This window comes from Boleophthalmus pectinirostris, unplaced genomic scaffold (genome assembly GCF_026225935.1).
Source record: "Boleophthalmus pectinirostris isolate CB_2022bp ecotype Guang Dong unplaced genomic scaffold, ASM2622593v1 HiC_scaffold_2, whole genome shotgun sequence".
Classification (NCBI taxonomy): Eukaryota; Metazoa; Chordata; class Actinopteri; order Gobiiformes; family Gobiidae; genus Boleophthalmus; species Boleophthalmus pectinirostris.
In genome coordinates this window covers 886,159-907,299 of record NW_026571152.1, presented here as the reverse complement: position 1 = coordinate 907,299, position 21,141 = coordinate 886,159, and the positions used below count along the sequence as shown (strand labels likewise).

General features: G+C 40.9%; 1 protein-coding gene across 1 annotated transcript in view; it reads left to right on the top strand.

The window, feature by feature from the left end:
- LOC110155091 (neuronal acetylcholine receptor subunit alpha-7) overlaps positions 1-21,141 on the top strand; it is a 58,703-nt gene that overhangs the window by 33,011 nt on the left and 4,551 nt on the right. The window contains exons 6-9 of the mRNA XM_020919150.2: positions 4,368-4,535; positions 16,558-16,752; positions 20,330-20,416; positions 20,641-20,750. Coding sequence (XP_020774809.1) covers positions 4,368-4,535; positions 16,558-16,752; positions 20,330-20,416; positions 20,641-20,750 — 560 coding nt within the window. The remainder of the gene's footprint in view (positions 1-4,367; positions 4,536-16,557; positions 16,753-20,329; positions 20,417-20,640; positions 20,751-21,141) is intronic.

Here is a 21,141-nt window from a genome sequence, read left to right as displayed (position 1 = left end):
GCACCTCCACATTTTGGTTCACTGGAGCGGACAATAGAATGGAACTGTCACCTGTCTGAGAAATTTTGCCCAGTGCAGTCGTTTTCAAAATGTGTGTGTTTTCTGAATTTAGTGCCAGTTTAATGCACTGTTCTGCCCTTTGGGTTAGTCCATGTTTAGAACTTGTGTAGTTCCACCTTCGACCTGGTTCAGTCCTATTTTACACCTGGTTTATGTGGTTTAAACCTAGTGTAGACCTGGTTTAAATCTGTTTTAAACCTGGTTTAGTTCTAGATTAGACCTGGTTTAGTCCTGCTTTAGACCTGGTTTAGATGAGGAGGTGTCTGTCCATGATGGAGCTGTCACTGTTAATGGAGCGAGTCAGAGGTCAAAGGTCAAGAGGCGGAGCTAGAGTTGTGTTTTTATCAATGAAATGAGACAGACGCAGAAGAGCTGTGCTCACACAGACACTTGTTATTGTTTTCAACCAGGAGACTCAGTTTTTTCTAACTTTTCTATGGGAGGGTCCACTAAACTCTTGTCTCCATGGAGATGTTTGTTTGGAATATTCCATAGTTTGGCATTAATTGCACAGGATCTTACTTGCATATATTCAACTACAGATGTTTTTGTGACTAAAAATACCTTGAAAAACAGGCATTATTTCTCTGAGTGGCTTGCCTCTCCACAGAACTGAGCTATAACTTGTTCAGTGTTGTCACCTGCTTGTGTCCTTGGAGATGGATAAGTTTATTGTGATGCGGTGGAACATTTCAGGCAAAGCAATATTTCTATGGAAACTAGTAGTGACAGCTCCTCTCCAAAAGTGAAAGTGTGAAAGTGTTCGTTTAGAATGACACTAAAAGGCCAATCTTACATATATTTCCATGACAACATATTGAATTCACCATTATTTTTCTAAGTGTGCTGTCGATTCTGTAGATTTTGCAATAGAATCGGGCTTCTTGTTTTATATGTTTGTCTGTAAAGAGCCATACACTGTTTCAGGTATAGACAGTTATGTGACATGTGCCGTAAAACACACTGAGGAGGAGCTTCACAAATCAATAAGTGCTCAGCATGTTAACAGCTCTGTTAGGCCAGAGACGTGAGAACTGAGACCAGAGACCTGAGACCAAAGACCTGAGACCAAAGACCAGAGACCAAAGACCAGAGGCCTGAGACCAGAGACCTGAGACCAGAGACCTGAGACCAAAGACCTGAGACCAAAGACCTGAGACCAAAGACCAGAGACCTGAGACCAGAGACCTGAGACCAGAGACCTGAGACCAAAGACCTGAGACCAAAGACCTGAGACCAAAGACCAGAGACCTGAGACCAGAGACCAGAGACCTGAGACCAGAGACCTGAGACCAAAGACCTGAGACCAAAGACCTGAGACCAAAGACCAGAGACCTGAGACCAGAGACCTGAGACCAGAGACCTGACACCAAAGACCTGAGACCAAAGACCTGAGGTTAAAGACCTGAGACCACAGACCTGTGACCAGAGACCTGAGACCACAGACCTGAGACCAAAGACCTGAGACCAAAGACACGAGACCTGAGACCAAAGACCTGAGACCAAAGACACGAGACCTGAGACCAGAGACTTGAGACCAAAGAACTGAGACCTGAGAACTAAGATCAGAGAACAGAGACCAGAGATTGGAGACCTGAGACCAGAAACCCGAGGCCAGAGACCTGTGACCAAAGACCTGAGACCAATGACCTGACCAAAGACCAGAAACCAGAGACCAAAGACCTGAGGCCTGAGACCTGAGACCAAAGACCTGATCGGAAACCTGAGACCTGAGACCTGAGACCAAAGACCTGACTGGAAACCTGAGACCTGAGACCAAAGACCTGACCAGAGACGAGAGACCTGAGGTCAGAGACCAGAGACCAAAAACCTGAGACCAGAGACCTGACAAGACACCTGAGACCAGAGACCTGAGACCTGAGACCAGAGACCTGAGACCTGAGACCAGAGACCTGAGACCAGAGACCTGAGACCTGAGATCAGAGACCTGAGACCTGAGACCTGAATTCAGTCTTTGTTAAAACAAACTTATCTTAAAACTTTTAGAAATACTAGAAAATCTAAAACCAGTTGGTAGATTATAGGATTTTCAAAATATCCAAAGTAAAAATCTCTAGGTTATCAACAAAACCTCTACCAGAGACTGAAGACACTATTGAAAGTACATACTCATCAGCACTGACACTGAAGTTTAAATGTGCACTATGCAACTTTTTGGTTGAGGGTCCGTCAGCTGATTGTTTCTGTGGAGATGTCATTGCTCTGCCTGGAATGTTCCACAGTATGACATTAAACAGCTCTCATGTACATTTATTCAGTTACAGGTGGTTTTATAGCTTAAAAACATCATCGTCTCTCCACAGATCTGACCTATAACTTCTGCTAACTTCTAGTATACTTTGGTCTCCATGAAGATAAAAAGTTTTAATGCCACAGTGTGAAACATAGACAAAGCAATGTATATATATTTATAAATATATATAAAAATGAAATGATAGAATGCACGGAGGGAGTGAGTTGGTGTTTTGGGAGCGACTGCACAGTTTAATCTGCCTTTAAACTTATGCAGCTGCTGTTTTGTAGCTCGAGGCCTGTCACCATAATTACTATAGCATATTTTCTTTGGAGTCAATATTTATCATCTGTACTTTTTCTTTGCACTACTGGGAGATTTTTGGTGGTTTATTTTTTTTGGCTATACAATAAGATCTGTAAAAGGTTGAATTCACTATGACTTCTTATAGATGTTTCATTCTGCTGTTTCTTTATTGCAGCTCATGATTTTTTATTTTATTTTTTAATCAGTATTATAGATTTCGATTTGTTTTTGTTTTTCAAATCTGCTCTTGGATTCTTCAGTGGCATAAATGAGTTTAAATATTATCGTTTATTTATCTATCAGCTTCTTCAGTATCTGTTTAAGTGGTGTGTGAGTGTGTGTGAATGGGTGAGTGGCTCCTTGATGTAAAGTAATTAAATGAATTCATTCATTCATTCATTGATTATTGCATTTATATAGCACCTTTCAAAACACCCAAAGCACTTCACAGTTCATTGTTCATTCCCTCCACATTCGGTGGGAGACTGACGGAAGACAGGCTGCCAAATTGTGCCATCGGCCCCGCCCACCACCACCATCACTCACACACACCATTTTCTTACTGGGCAATGCAGGTGAAGTGTCTTACCTAAAGACACAACGACAGTTTTAGCCAGTGGCACCCACTTGTGGCACCTGTTTTCCCCAGTGGTCTCCCATCCAAGTAGTGACCAGGCCCGACCCTGCCGCTTCTGAGATCTAATGAGATCAGGCTTCAGTGTTGGGAGGGTTACTTTTAAAATGTATTCCCCTACAGATTACAGATTATGTACCCCAGAATGTAGTTTGTAAAGTCATCCATTAAATTACTTAAAGTGAGTAACGTAATCTGAATACTTTGGATTACTTGATTTGCTGTAGAGAAGCAAAGACTCGGAAATCTTCACTTAAGATGTTTTGTCTGTTAAAAGACAATAAAAAGCCCAGATTTTACTTAACCGTATTAAAAACATCATTGATAGAAGAGGAGGAGACACGTCCGCGCAGCATGATTAAATCCTGTTAAATCCTGTTTTAGTCCTGTTTTAGACCTAGTTTAGACCTGGTTTAAACCTGGTTTAGATCTAGTTTAGATCTAGTTTAGACCTGGTTTTAGTCCTGGTTTAGACCTGGTTTAGATCTAGTTTAGATCTAGTTTAGACCTGGTTTTAGTCCTGGTTTAGTCCTGGTTTAGACCTGGTTTAGATCTAATTTAGGCTTGGTTTAGTTTCCAGCAATGAGTGGAATTACCGAGAAAAAAAAAAAAAAAAAAAAAAGGTGATATAGCCCAAAATATGAAAACAGGAAAATAGCGCCATGTAATCCATTTATTTCAACAAAGTAACTGTAATCCAATTACCACTCATTGAAACAGTAACTGTAACTGAATACAGTTACTCATAATTTGTACTCTGATTATATAACTCCAGTACATGTAATCTGTTAATCCCCAACACTGTCAGTCTTTGACAAGCTGGTATGGCCACAGTTTAAGCCTTGAAGGTGGAACAGCACTGTATAAAAACGTGACCATTTTTCATCTATATTTACTTCAGCAATATATAACACTTTAGAATTTGTTATCATGACCGGCCTAAGTAGCTCTTCTCTGTACACATGTGCGAGATCCTAAACATTCTGAGATCTTTTGCCAGCTCCACACTTTGCCCCCTCTGAGTCCATGAGTCAGTGCACAGAACAGCTCTACTCCAGCCTCCTTTTGCAGAGTACATATAACATCACGTGACCTGTACTTGTGTCTCTGTAGGCATCTTCAAAAGCACCTGTTACATAGACGTGCGCTGGTTCCCTTTCGATGTGCAGAGGTGTGATCTGAAGTTCGGCTCATGGACGTATGGAGGCTGGTCTCTGGATCTGCAGATGATCCCTGCAGACACCAGCGGATACATCGCCAACGGAGAGTGGGACCTCGTGGGTGAGAACCACTAAAGCTTATATCTATAGAGCAGTGACTAACTATTATCAGACAATTAGTCCTGTTGTATACTGAGATTTTTAAATGCCCAAATAAAGGTTGAATTATGGTGATTGAAGGCATCTAAATAGAGACTGAATAAAAGTGTCTTATTGATGAAAATGCTATTTGTTTTCTATCGTGAGAGCAAAACTCCGGCCTCTGAAAATGATCTATTACATCTGAGTACAGTCAAATGGCTCACATTTAGGCTCTCAAACATAAAGGTTCATTAACAGTTCCAACTAGTGCATATTGTTGTTCTACCCTTGAGCAAGACACTTCTCCCACCTGGCCAGTGTATGAATGTGGTGTGTGTGTGAGTGGTGGTCTTCAGAGAGGTGGTCTTCAGAGGGCAGCTGTGACTACAAAAGAAGATCAGGAAATGAATGTAAAGATTATAATTAGGGATGGGCATTCGATAAAATATTCTTAATCGATCGTCAGGAGAATTAAAGATCGATTATCAATCTAGTTTTTATATTAAAATTATCATTATTATCATTATTATTACTATCTGCACTAATCTGCTTAAATAAATTCAACTTTACAACATATAAACATAATCACTCTAGATCCACATCAGTCTGTTTGACATTAGAATGTGTTTAAAGCAGATTTGTGCAGAAACAAAAACTTAAAACCACATGGCTCATTTGCATAAATTAAGCAAAGAAAAAAACAGCTCTTGTGTACTGATGCGGTTCAACTTCTGTCAGACTAAAGGACATGACTCAGTGGAATACAGGTTAGTGTGAACATATTTTTGTCACCCTATTTTGGTTTATCAAAACCAGGACACTGTACGGGGGGCGGGAGGTGGGGCAATGGACATGTCCGGAGAAAAACGGGCGTTTGGTCATCCTATGCTACGCACAGCAACCTACATTTGGTTTGTTGATTAAAAATGAACGTAATCGACGAAATTCTTAATGATCAATTATCAATTAATCGACTAATCATGCCCATCCCTAATTATAATATATCTACTTAAAAGAGAAGCTTTAGTGGAGCTGAAGAGGAGCTCAGAGGCCACAGCAACAGAGAATGTAACAGTAATGTCAATACTAATAGAGCAGGACACAGCTCTGTGCTCTGTTCAAGAAACACACATATATGATTTATTCAGACACGAAGAATCTAGACATGTGAAATCAGAGAAGAATGCTGCAGCTTTAGCTGTGTTCATAATGAAATGCATAGCTCATTTGGTATAGTTTTATTGCCAGTGTATTTTCTTTGTTTCTGCTTCATTTGCCTTGATTGTATGAAAAAGTGTATGAGTGTGTGTCCTTGAGCAAGACACTTTGCAGATGTTATTTGAATGGGAACAGATAGAACAAACATAGAGTAACAATTCAGTAATCTGATGAAGGTCTCACAGTGTTTAGAGCCGACCCCAGTCCCCAGACGGGCTTTAAACTGTTCACATTTCACTAAAAGACCTGTACACGTGAGTTCCTGTGATATGTGCTGAAAACCTTGTGTAGAAACCAAAAATGAAATGTCCAAACAAACAATTTTTGCATTTAACAATTTTGATTTTGAAAAATGTTTACAGCTGCTTTAATGATTTCTTATTTCTTATTTTATTTATTTGTAAAGGGACAGTACATATTAATGAACATTAAAAATGTAAATATGTAAAGATTATAGCCAACGTGGCTCATTTCCATCTACAGGACAAAGGAAAGTACAACAACAATCACACAAAAGAACATAAAACCAGCACACTGACAGTACACGCAACACACTCACTATACACACAACACACTCACTGTACACACAACACACTCACTGTACACGCAACACACTGACTGTACACGCAACACACTCACTATACACACAACACACTCACTATACACGCAACACACTCACTATACACACAACACACTCACTGTACACACAACACACTCACTGTACACACAACACACTGACTGTACACGCAACACACTCACTATACACGCAACACACTCACTATACACGCAACACACTCACTATACACACAACACACTCACTGTACACACAACACACTCACTGTACACGCAACACACTGACTGTACAGGCAACACACTCACTATACACACAACACACTCACTGTAACACACAACACACTCACTGTACACACAGCACACTCACTATACACACAACACACTCACTGTACACACAACACACTCACTGTACACACACAACACACTCACTGTACACACAATTAGTTTCAAACTGTTCAATTTGAAGTTCAAAGTCAAGAGTTTAAGAGTTAAACCAACAACCCCTCAAAATAAAAGAAAATGTAAATTGGTTAAACATGGAGACATATTTGACCACTGAACAATCACTGTTTTAAAGTTTTAGAAAATGTTGCCATTGTTGAAAGTTCTCGTACATGAGCAGCTCTGTATTCCATGTTTGAGCTGCTCGATAAGTAAAAGAGAGTTGTCCAAACACACTTTTTCTAGGGTTATTGTTAGGGCACAGAGCAGTCGCCTCTAGAGCTGCTCTTGTTGTGGAACAAGATGATTAAAAACTTTGTCTACCAAAATTAAATCTGCATATTTGATTGTGTTGTCCCAATTTAGGAATTTGTATTTGTCTAGTTTTCTGTAGTAGTTAATATTCGTGAGCTTTTTGTCTAATACCTTAAGTGAATTTTATTGATAGTTTCAGCTCATTTAAGAGGAGTTTTGCTTGTCAGAGTCCGACTAGTAATGCAATAATTTAGGTGTGGCAAAATTACTTTTAAAAATGACTTTAAATATATAATTGCCGAGTTTGTTGTTTGATTATTTCTTATACGACGAAAATTTGATCAATTATATTTGATTTTATTCACTGTTCTGTTGACGTGTTGTTTGGAAGATAGTTGTGGGTCCAGGGTGACTCCCAGATACTTCACCTCATGGAGCAGTTTCAGTTTTGTTCCAAGCACAAATACATCTGGGTCTGTGTCCATGACAGTTTTTTTTTTGAGAAAAACATACCAACTGACTTTGATATATTAAGATGTAGTTGTGAATGTTGGAGCCAGTTTGCTTCTCTGACATAATGACTGACAGGTGCTGTGCAGCGTGCTGTTAGATTAGAGTGAACATACAAGACTGCATCGTCAGTGTACATCAGACAAATTACATTAGATGGACAAATTTGGGGCATGTCATTAATGTAGATGCTAAACAGCAATGGACCCAGTATTGAGCCTTGAGGCACACCAAGATTGTTTGAGATGTTGGAGATTTACATTATGCACTGAAATACATTGCTTTCTCAAGGCCAGGTATGATTATAGCCAGTTTAAGGTTATTTTTGATAGAATGAAATAAGTGAGTTTTTGTAGAAGCGTGTGATGGTTCACAGTGTCGAACGCCTTTGTCAAATCGATAAACACAACAATCAGTACTGGACTTGATGTTTTTGACAAGGTAACATAGAGCAATCTCTGTGGAATGATGTGGAATTTACCCAGTCAAAGCTATTATCACAATCCTCTTCTATGATTATAATTTAGAGCTTTTTAGTCTTTTCTTTTTTGATTAGATAAACCATATATTAGTGTTTTCTTGGACAGAGCAGAGCACAGAGCTGCGTCCTGCTGGATAGTATTGACATCACAATTACATGTCTCTGTTTCTGTGGCCATCAGCCTCTGACCCCTCTTCAGATGGACCACAGACCTTCTCTTTAACAGTCTGCGGTGGATGGGGAGATGTCCGTACATTTCTTTTCTCGTAACTTGATTTACAAAAGGCTTATTTCCCGGTCGGCCAATAGATCAGCTGGTTTGTACCTTTTAGGCTATTTTATTGGCTATTGTCTTAACATTTCCAGCACAGGCCAATATTTAGTTTGGACCAAAAAGCTGCCAAGAAAATGTGCATAAAGCTTTATTTGAACACTGAAAGGGCCCATATTACTGTATCTTCTGATCTATAGTTCCTCATCACACACAGATCTGCAGTTGTGTTTTGTTTCATTCAAACATATTTAACACACAAACCTGCACATTTGTAGGTTCTTCTCTCAAACTGAAAACACCTTGTGATGTCATGTGGTAATACAGGAAGTGCTGCACTGTGATTTCAAACTTCAGAGACCATCTCTTGAATCATATGAATCATTTCAGATCATTTCTACTGAACAAAAGGTAAAATGCAGCAGTTTACTTGAAACTACCACTACATGACATCACAAAGTGGAACAGAGTATTTCGAGCTTTTTTAGATGGAGACAGACTAATAATGCAGGTTACTCAAACATGTGTGAATGAAACAAAACACAACTCCAGGTGTGTTTTTGAGAAGGTTACATTATAACATGGTTTAAAACTCCAAAGAATCAATTTGATCTAATATAGGACCTAAATACAGAGAGGGAACTGCACAAAAAGTGACTCTCTGACACAGTTGTGGATGAATTTGTCACATCATTTCAGCTAAAAATATCATGATAGTTAATTGGACATATTTTATCTGGATTCTAGACAGTGGGGAGTATCGGACAAATCGATATTGATTGTCTCCCCTCTGCTCGCTGCTCTGTTGTGACGCTTGGACCAATCAGCTTGAGGTGTTTGAACATTCCACCCCTCCCCTGTGGCAGTGAACCAAAGCCTTCCCTGATTGATGCTGTGAAAAATGAGAGTGAAGAGAGCTACATGTTTCAGTGTGGCCTGTGCAGGTGAGGTGAGAGAGGCCGCTGTGCTGAGTGACAGCTCTGCCCACAGGACCAGCACCGTGTGACCGAGCACTGAATGAATAATGGAACGTAAAGCACTCTGAGTATTCTCAAATGCACCACATATTGTGCATTTAAGTTATATTTATTAGTATATATAAGTGACTTGAAAAGCACTCTATGGTGCTTTTCAGATTCTAGAATGTGATGAGGTCATATTCTCAGATGCGAGGCAGGTCCAGTTTTCCCTATAACATTGTACTTTGCCATGAAATATCCAAACAATAACAACAAATGTTTTATTTTATTTCTATTATGGACTAGACCCAAGAACTCACTGTATTACAATCAAAATCAGCAATATTTATTTTACCTGCCCACATCTGTATTCAGTATTATTGGCCAATAGAATCTGCCCATCCATTTTGTTTTGCTTATCTGAGGCAGAAGCAGCAGGGACTCCCAGACTTCCCCCACCCCAGACACTTCCTCCTTCTCCTCTGGTGGGACCCCAAGGTGCTCCCAGGCCAGCTAAAGGCCAGCCAGAGTGTCCTGGGGTTTCCCTGGGGCTTCCTCCCCGTGGGACTTGAACACCTCTCCAGGGAGGTGTCCAGGAGGCATCTGAAACAGATGCCCTCCCCTCAGCTGCTCTTCTCCACGTGGAGGAGCAGCAGCTCTACTCCAGGCTCCTCACCCTATCTCTAAGGGAGTGCCCAGCAGCCTGTGGAGGGAACTCAATTCACTGCTTGTATCCACAGTGGTGATCTTTTGGTCAGTCCCCAAATCTTATGACTACAGGAGTGATGGAATCTGAAACCAAATAATAACTATGATGTAAAACCTTGATCCTGTACAGAACAGTGGTGAGGTGTCGTTTTCCGCTCTGGTTTGCACATGTTTACCTCATCCTAACTGACTCAGCCTGATGGTTAATGATGATGAAAACTTAACTACTGCATATGGCATCAGATTTGCAAAGGTGTAATGTATTGTTTTTCCCTCATGCTTTTGTAGGATTGTGGGCTGACATGTGCTCGTACAGATAACCATAAGGAGGGTTTGAATAGTGCCCTGGAGTGATCTCTAGATTACTGAAACATGCCTGGTTGACATATAAAACCTCTTTCGGGCATGTTTTTGATGAGAACAACACTATAAAAAAGTTGCAAAACACTGAGTTTGCATAATACCCCCTCTTGAACTTATTTGAAACTCTGCAAACTTTTGTTCTACACAGCTCTGCTATGTAAAATGCTCCCACTCTTTAGTCTAATTTGTCTCTGTTCCAGTGGCTAAGCGCGGAGCTCCTTCTGCCTATGGCCTGTAGCCTAATTTAGGAAAAGCAGCGCTCCACGCTTCACTGGTGTGAAATGGCCGCCCCTCTTCTGACTGTGTGTATTTCTTGAGTGGGGGTGAGTGGTCGTAAAAGGCAGAGCTGCAGGTCACAGAGCAGCTGCTTAGACCTTCAATAAAGACATCAGCCAGTCCAGTCACGTCTCCTCCAGCTACATTTACTGCTAATGAGGAAATGTGGAAAACTAAATCTAAAAGTCCACAGTGTGACGGGTGTGAACTCACTGCACACGGGTGTGTGCAGTGAGGTGAGACAGATGCTGTTCAGTGCTCTTGTATGTTGTCATGGACATGGACATAAGGTAGGACATTAGGTTATTCATACATAGTAAAGTGGGTGAAGTGTCTTGCCCAAGGACAGAGACAGCATGCACTAGTCAGTTGCCTGGAATACATAATACACACTTCTCCAATACTTTGTCTGGTCTGATGAATCTCCCAGAGTTCAGAGGGGCGTGATCGACAGGTGGATTAGCCAATCAGGAAAACAGTCACTCAAAATGTAAATCTGAACACACAGTTTTGATACATTATAGTTACATTCCAACACTGACTCACATGGGAAGAATATGCAAACTAATAACCCAGGAAGTGAGCCAGCAACCCTCCAGCTGTGAGGTGACAGTGCTGGCCATTGAGAATCTGATGCTTTTATATAAAAGTCTGGAACAACAGAAACTGGCAATGTTGGACTGGCATCAACTTCTGCCCCGTTACCAAGTCTCTTAACAGCAGAACGTGCTTTGATCATATACCGTATTTACCGCACTATTAGGCGCTCTGGATTATAAGGCGCACTGTCATTAAATGATCTATTTTTGAACTTTTTTCACAAATAAACCTCGTGGGACTTTAAACAAAACCCAACAGTGTGATGGGTGAGTGGTTTTGTTTGTTCGTTCGTTCACGGTGACTCTGGGCTTTGTTCAGTTGTGGTGTGTAGGGAGGGTGCTGTCTGGGACCAACGGATTGTCGGCGTGTTCGCAGTGACTCAGTTGTGCAGTCGTGTCTAAATGTGGCACATTGCACTCTCTTTTCGGTTCGTTTCTCCGTTCTGTTTCTCGTCGGCGTGGAGTGATGAGTGTGTCTGTGGGTGTGTTTCACTGTGCGGTCGCTGTCTGCTCCGTGTGTGTTTGTGTGTTCTGTGGGTGGTGCGGCTTTGTAGTTTACTGAAGTCGTGCTGGGACACCTGAGTGGATTCATATATGGGGCGCTCTGGATTGCAGGGCGCGCGGTCGTTTTTGATAGGGTTAGAGTCTTAAGAGCGCATCTAATAGCCCGGAAAATACGGTTATTCATCAAATCAATCATGTTACAGTTAAGTTACATGAAACTACCAACAGGTAAGAGTTTAATAATACACCAAACAGTACATGACTCTTCCATCAAGCACAAAACACAACAGCAGAAACAGCACAGGTGGGTAGAGTGTTGGACTGGCATCAGGTTCGGCCCCTATAATGACACCACATACACATTTGAAGTACAACAGAACAATGGAACACAATGAATCCACTGCATTTACCCTCCTCCGTAGCTAAATGATGCGGTGGAAATGTGAGCATTATGTGTGTTTTTCTGTAAGAAGTCTTAAAAGCCACATTATGGTTTGTCTAATCCTTTAGTCTCACAGGAAGTCTACAGGTACCTTTGGGTTTAACATTTACATGTCTACAGTTTCTTTCACACGTCAGATGTTACATGTCTAAGCTAAAAAAGCCACATGGCCAGACTGACCTAAATGCAAACTATTCTTGGGGAAGGGCCTGGACCTCAGACAGTATTTAAGTGTTGTTACCCCACTGCTCTGGGCTCACTGCAGCAGACACTCTGTCCCTCTGTAGTGAGACCATTTTTTTTACTCGTGCAAATGTAATAAACCAACATAGACAGTCTTCTTGTATGTTTATTATTATTATTTTACAGATAATTTCCACTGCACTGAACTTGATAAAACAGCACAATTAATTCAAAACACTACAATGACAAAAACACCCCAAAAACACTTAGATGTTGTTATTTTATGTTATATGATATTTATCATTTACATTACATTTAAGAAAAATAAAACAAAATCACAGAACTAACTAACTACTCCCTGTCATCAAGTCTCTTAACCGCAGAAAGGGCAGAGCAGCGGGGTGTTGTCAAGGTAACGACCACTACCAGCAACTGGAAGATTTTAAATACACTGGGGGCCTTAACTAAATACATTAAATACATGAGATCAATTGTATTCCAATAAACAAAATATCCTTGTTACATCATATCACCATCCATTCCACTTGAAAGCCTTATCCTGCCCTTTTCTATTTTAAAGCTTAAAATCAAGCTCATTGTTGCGAGTCCCATTTGGGAGCGTCACACTGTGTTTATGCAGACCACTACTCCCCTGTGCAGCCCCTCACATCAAAGCCCCGGAATAAAGTCTACGTCTGACAGGTCTCACGCAGGATTCTCAAAGGGCACACTCTGGAGCGCGTGCCCGATGAAAGAGCTCCGTTCTGGAGAAGGAAATGAAAGACCCCACCCGCCCGCTCGCCCCCTGAGAGGAGCCAATGGGCCGTTCATATCAAAACTAATTGAAAATCTCCACCGCGCAGACCCCCATTTATTTCTGTGTTGGAGAGTGGAGATGGAAACCAGTGTAGTGAGGTGCGTAGCGGTGAGGGGCCAAACGCAGGCAGCCAGGCGAGGAGCACCGAGGTAAAAGATGGGGGTCTGTTTTATGGGGATTAATCAGGAGAGTAACCAGGAAATATACCGGCTCAGAGAGGGCCACCGGGTTCAGAGAAGCTACTGCACCAGAGACATGGAGCTGTATGAGAATGTGTGGCATGGTTATCCTGGCAAAATAGCTGCAATAATAATATAACAGTAATTATCCAAGTAAAAATGTCCATCTTTGTACGTAATGCTCAAAAGTCTCTGGTTATTTTTAATGCAGTATATGATGCTGAAGTGCAGATGGATTTCATGTTCCTTTATGGCTTGGTAGGGTAATGATAATGGGGAAAAAAGAGTCACAATGTTTTTTTTCCTCATATTCATCTATCTCGGCTTTTGATTCAGTCTTATTCCATCTATTCCATTGAAAACATAGACTGGAGAACTTCTAATACAGAGCAGGCTGTCAGGATTTTGTGTTGATAATCTTACAGCCACACGATTGGCTGTAGACCTGTCGATTAAAATGCACTTCCCTTATCATCAAAATCGACCAAAGTTTAGATCATGATCTATCGATCTTTCATTTTTTGTCACAGCACTAACCAGTGTTAAAAACTTACCACAGTTTGACATGAGTCAAAAGAAGAAACTTGAGGAAAGTATAATAGAAAATTGACCTGACTTAAAAGTAATGTGTTATTCATGGGCTTCTTGTTATATGATGCCATTTTGAGGACAGTTGAACATTTAAAACATACATTCCATTTTGAGTTGTTAATTGATATGGTGCTGCTATTGCTATGAGATTGACAGGTGGATCTGTGCAGCGTCGGCAGTGATGTGGTCGCTGTATCGGACCGGTGTGGTGAAGAGGGAGCTGAGCCGAAAGGCAAACCTCTCGATTTACCGTCAGTCTCCATTCCTCCCCTCACCTATGGTCATGAGCGCTGGGTAATAACCGAAAGGATAAGATTGTGGATACGAGCGGTCGAAATGAGTTTCCTCCATAGGGTGGCTGGGTGCTCCCTTAGACATAGGATGAGGAGCTCAGTCACACGGGAGGAGCTTGGGGTAGAGCCGCTGCTCAAGGAAGACCAAGGAAACACTGGAGGGGCTATGTCTCTCAGCTGGCCTGGGAACACCTCAGGGTCCCTCCGGAGGAGCTGGAGGAAGTGTCTGGGGTGAAGGAAGTCTGGGAGTCCCTGCTTAGACTGCTGGCCCTGCTACCTGACCCCGGATAAGTGGAAGAACGTGGATGGATAATTGCTATGGTAACTTTTTATCATTCTGAAAAGGATAATTCTAGTTCAAGGATAGTTCTTTTCTGGATGCTCGAAGTCTCTTTAACATTTTTTGTGCCTTCTTTCCATTTTCACTTGTGGTATGCTCTTGTTGTTGCCACAGCTGCCCTGAGGCAGACCAATATAAGCAAGGCTGCCATTTTATATCCCTGCCCCCTTGACCACTACCAACACTCTCTCACACTCTACATTCATACTAGGCAATGTGAGCAAAGTGTTTTGCCAAAGGGCACAACTGCTGTTGTTAGGCCAGGTTCAGTGCGAGTTAAGTCTGGAGTTTAAATGTGCCGTGTGCCCCTCAGCCTGATGGAGCAGACCTCAGTGATGACAGTTCTCCTCATATAGTCATCAGTGAGTTCTTATTCTGTGACTTCATCCACACTTTTTACTTTGTTCAGACGGATCATCCTGAAAGACACTGGGACCAGCTCATTATGTGTGAGGAGAATCCATTCAGCGTGAGGCGTTTAAAGACCTCTGCTGTGGAGGAAAAAAAGGACTCTGGTGTCACTGGAGCTTTAGCTGTGGCTCTGCTGCAGGTTTAGTGGGATGTGACACAGAATTTTCATATAAATGTCTCCTCCTCTCCTCCTCTGCCTGAGTCTGGCCTCAGTTAAACCTGCTCTTGCACTGGAGCTGTTGTTGGGCAATGACTGTCACATTTTGGAAAATACATTATCCAGATTTGAATGACTGATTTTACTGAATGCATTTTGAAGTAAATTTTATAGTAATTTTGCCTATTAATGGTAAGAATAATGACACAAAAGTGTATAATTTATGTTCACATTAATTCATAAAGAAAAGTATCCAATAAAAGTAAAAAACATCAAACCACATGAATAGACAAACAGCACTAAGTCACTTTCATACATTATTCATAGGTGTAACCTGTGTTATCTGTTCACATCAGAGTGAGCTGCTTGTTTTTGAGCTGCATTCATGAAACCTTAGAGAATAAAGATTAGCTTTAAATGGATTATGTTTAAAAACAGTGACCTTTTCAGATCAGCCATGTATGGTGGCCCTGCTGGGACAATCATTGTGCAGTGACAATGTGTGAAAAATGAGTGTCTGTCCTCCAGATGGACTCTTTTACCATGCAAAGTTTTTGTTATTCACTTTTAGTGCTGAAGTAGCTGAAGTCAAACCCTTCAAACTCCTCACAGAGATCATAAAATGGAATGTGACTAGAGTTTTCACCGACTGAAACCGCAGCAGTTGATCTCATCTTCAACCAGGAGTTGTTGTGTCCTTGGGCAAGACATGTTTCATGGCAGCTTTTGCATCTGTCAAACAGCCCCATGGCCCCAGCGACTCCAGAAGTCTGAGTATTATTCTGTGTTTATTTGGTTGGTTACATACATCACACATGTTCATTCAGACACTAGTGCATGAGCACCTGAGGCAATGTGAGCGAAGTGTCTTGTCCAAGGACACAACAACAATATACAGTGTAGACTAGAGCCACTGTGGCCCCTCTGTGGCTCCTGGTCTCAGCTTTCAGGAGGGATCAGGATCAAAACTGTCATTATTACTGTCATTATAATAATGCGTATATACATGTGTATAGATGTGTGTGCTCTGTGGACAGTCTGAGTGTGACAGACTCCTGATCAAAACTACAACAAAAATAAGTGTGTGCTTGTGTGTATGAGTGTGTGTGTGTATCTGTACATGGTTTCTTTGTTAGGGACCCTGTACACATGTATATATTGAACATGTATATAGTACATGTATATTGAACATGTATATTGAACATGTATATTGTACATGTACATGTATACTGTACATGTATATTGAACATGTATATTGAACATGTATATTGTACATGTATATTGTACATGTATATTGTACATGTATATTGAACATGTATATTGAACATGTATACTGTACATGTATATTGTACATGTATACTGTACATGTATATTGAGCATGTATACTGTACATGTATATTGAACATGTATATTGTGTGCTGTTTGTGGCAGAGGTCCCTGGCCGCAGGAGTGAGCGTTTCTATGACTGCTGTAAAGAGCCGTATCCTGACGTGACCTTCACGGTGGTGATGAGGAGGAGGACTCTGTACTATGGTCTGAACCTGCTCATCCCCTGTGTGCTCATCTCCACTCTGGCTCTGCTCGTCTTCCTGCTGCCTGCAGATTCTGGAGAGAAGATCTCACTGGGTAACAACCACACACACTTCTGCTATGGCTCTGATTAAAGCCACAGTGTGTCACTTTTAACCAAACACACACTCAAATAGAAGTTTTGTCTTTTTTATGTGGTTGTTTTTGTTGCAGTGAAAAACTTGAGTTTGCATCTCCACAAACCTGATCTGGTTATTTCCATGGAAATGTTCCTTTGGCTCTCATACACAGGGCCCTATCACACAGGGCCCTAACACACAGGGCCTTCACACACAGGGCCCTAACACACAGGGCCTTCACACACAGGGGCCTCACACAGGGGCCTGGGGACACGGGGCCAAAGGTCTGTTCTGTGGTGAATATTCTGGGTTTATAGAATAATTTTATGGAAAATCAGCCAATAATCCAGAAGCACATACACGTGTGTCTGCTGTACATGATCTTCACAACACATTTATAAGAGACAAAACAGAAGCACATACTGACCGCAAACACATACAGATCCAACAAGAAGTCCATATAGTCATTATGTTGTTTTTAGTTGAGGTTATGTTTCTCTCTCACTGAATCATCCACTGGGTTTGTTTGAATTCCTTGTTCCTGGTCCAAATGTCTCACAAACATGACCCTGTTTGTGTTTGGACCTGAGACCTTTTGAGTCTTTGTCCAGGTATTGATTGACAGCAGCAGATTTGTGTGTTTCCTCTGAATGATTCTGCCTCCGTAAAACACCACACAGGAGAAAGACACGAGGAGGTGTCCAAATACCAGTGGAAACGTGCAAAAAACTGTTCAGCAATTATAGGAAGCATTGGATTATTGTAATAGCCAATAAGATAAGATAAGATAAGATAAGATAAGATAATCCTTTATTGTCTCCCATGGGAGAAATTTGTCTTGGGACAGGGGGTAACATGTTTTATCAAAAAAAACAGGACAACACAACACAAAGCAGCACATAAACAAACACCATAAAACAAAGTAAATATGAGACCAGTATGACCACGAGTGATGCACCAACACGACCCTTAAATTATCCTTAACAGGCCCTTGCATTCTTCTGTTCTATTAATTATTGCACATTCCCTAAGCCTATGTGCAGTTTTAGTTATAATTATTGCACATTCCCTAAGCCTATGTGCAGTTTTGATTGCACATTCCCTAAGCCTATGTGCAGTTTTAGTTATAATTATTGCACATTCCCTTAGCCTATGTGCAGATTTAATTATTGCACATTCCTTAAGCCTATGTGTAGCTTTAATTGCACATTCCCTACACCTATGTGCAGTTTTAGATATAATTATTGCACATTCCCTATACCTATGTGCAGTTTTGATTGCACAATCCCTAAGCCTTTTATAATTATTTTTTGACTGCATTATCTGAGTTAAGCAGTTTAACAGCTAGTGGTACAAAAGAATGTTTGAATCTGTTCAGTTTACAGTTTGGGACCCTGAACCTTCTGCCTGATGGCATCAACTCAAACTGACTGTGAAGAACATGGGTTGGGTCATTGATCACCTTCCTGCTGAGCTTCCTAACAGTCTCCTCAAAAATTTGCTGAAGTGAGCTTGGGGCCACACCCATTATTTTACCTGCTCTTTTAGTCAAGGTAAAAATCTGTGCTTTAAGTTTGAGTGACAGGTTACCAAACCATGTTGACATGCCATAGCGTAAGATAGATTCTATGCATGCTTTATAAAACAACAGCATTACATTGGTGTCAACTCCATGTAACCTAAGCCGTCTTAAAAAATAGAGACGCTGGCTGATTCTTGAGCAGACAGACTGTACCTGCTGGCTCCATTGGAGCTGAGAATCAAATAACACACCCAAGTACTTATAACATGTCACCTGCTCTATGTCCCTCCCCCTGATATTAATGGGGCTGTGGTCCCCGACAGATTTGGGATCAAAAATGATCTCCTTTGTCTTTTCCACATTTAAGACAAGGTTATGCTCCTCACACCAATGCACCACTTCATCAATTCCTGTCCTGTAGCTGATGGCATCTGTGCTTTTACTGAGTAAACTAAGAATAGCTGTGTCATCAGAAAATTTAATTATATAGTTGTTTACCTGTCTACTCCTGCATGCATTGGTGTACAAAGTGAAAAGAAGAGGTGAGCTAACACAGCCCTGTGGTGCCCCAGTGCTGACAACCTGAATATCTGACAGCGCTGAGTTAACCTTAACTTGTTGCTGTCTCCCTGTAAGAAATGCCCAATACCACTTAATAACATGACTGTTAACACCCAGATCTAACAGCTTCTTCAGCAGAATGCTCGGTAATATTGTATTAAATGCTGAGCTAAAATCCATGAACAGTATTCTGGCATATGATGAAGGATCCTCTAAGTGTTTCAGTATTAAGTGGGCAGTAGTTACAAGAGCATCATCAGTACTTCTGTTGCTGCAGTAAGCAAACTGATAGGGATCTACAATAAAGGTTTTTCTATTGATTATTGAGAAGGGTATGAATCATTCTGGACATGCCACTTTTTGTTCAAATGTAAATAAAAGCTTAGAAATATTTTGTCTTATTATCTTCTGGGAGACGCCTGTGTCATTTCCAATCAAGAAAAAACTTGCTGGTTGAATAAAAGTAACTTTAAGTCCAAATTTGTCAGGGTATGAATCATTTTGGGACTGTATGTTGTTTTGTGGTTGAATGTGGTTTTCTCATCACAAACAGACCTGGAGTTTTTGTTTCATTTCCATCTGTAACACACAAACCCTGCAGAATTATCACCAGATTTTCTCTCAAAAGACTCTGTTCCACTTTGCTCCACTGTGTTTTCAAACTCCAGACACCTTCACTGGAGTCATTCAGAAGATTTCATCCTCTCTGCTGAACTAAAGGTAAAAAGGAGCTGTTCACTTAACAATGTGGAACAGAGTGTTCTGAGGTTTGGAGATGTAGAAAGTCTAATATAAAGGATTCCTCAAACATGTGTCCAGGAGTGTTTCTCACTTAAAGCTCAAAGAGTCTGTTTAGGAAATAAAGGAGCTTTAAGTGCTAACTCATATGTGAAACTGAGGTTCGCTTTTATTCCATGTTTTACAGACGAGTCGTTGTTGCGTGTTGTTTCTGGTATTGACCCAGAGGTAGATTTAAGAGGAGGGAGGGGCATGCATTAAACGCTGACCCTTGACCCTTGACCTTTATGTTAAACAGACAGAAGCAATGAACTCAGTGACACCTGCCAGTGTCAACACAGACAACACAGACATACACATACATGAGGACAACTCACATACACATATATAAATACATACATATATACATGTATGTATACATACATACATGTATATACATATATATTTGTATATCATGACAACTGATATGTATACAGTATATATGTATACTGTACTATCATGTGGGATCACAGTACTGCTGTATACAGTATACTGTACTATCATGTGGGATCACAGTACTGCTGTATACAGTATACTGTACTATCATGTGGGATCACAGTACGGTTGTATAAAGCATACTGTACTATCACGTGGGATCACAGTACTGCTGTATACAGTATACTGTACTATCATGTGGGATCACAGTACGGTTGTATAAAGCATACTGTACTATCATGTACTCTGTTGTTGACAGGGATCACGGTGCTGTTGTCTCTCACTGTCTTCATGCTGCTCGTCGCTGAGATTATGCCTGCAACATCTGACTCTGTGCCCCTCATAGGTACTACTGCATACTACTACTACTACTACTACTACTACTACTACTACTACTAGTACTACTACTAGTACTACTACTACTTCTACTCGTAATAATAATTCATTAGTCTTTTTTCAGATGTCAAAGTCACTTTCCTCTCTGAGATTTTGATTCTAAATGATAAAATGTGGATATATTGTCTCATTCTCAGAGTGTATTCTTCTCTCCTCTGCTATGCTCCTCTTCAGCTCAGTACTTTGCCACCACCATGGTGATCGTGGGTCTGTCCGTCATTGCCACAGTGCTGGTTCTGCAGTACCACCACCACGACCCGGACGGAGGGCACATGCCACAGTGGGTACGTCCGCTCTGCTATGTTCTGTTGTTCCATTCTCTCAGTGCTACCTGCTTGTGTTTTTCAGTCGCAGCTTAAAGGAGCTGTATCAGATTTATACTGTCGGAAAAAGGTGAAAAACTAGTTCATTTGAAACAGTTTGCAGTGGTCCAGGGTTAGGGTCATCCATTCAGAGCATGCTATTTTGAGTAGAAACATATAAAAAATAAGACTTGGAATTAGACATCAAACATAATTTTGTATGTTTTGTTAAAATCTTTTGGTGTGAGTAACTGCTACTTTAAAGGTTGATCCTTATGTCCCTGAGAGACAAATGTATTTTCACAAAACGTCCTTTGAAGTTACGATGGCCCATAGAATTCTATAAAGGAGAGTTGATTTGATTAAATACCAG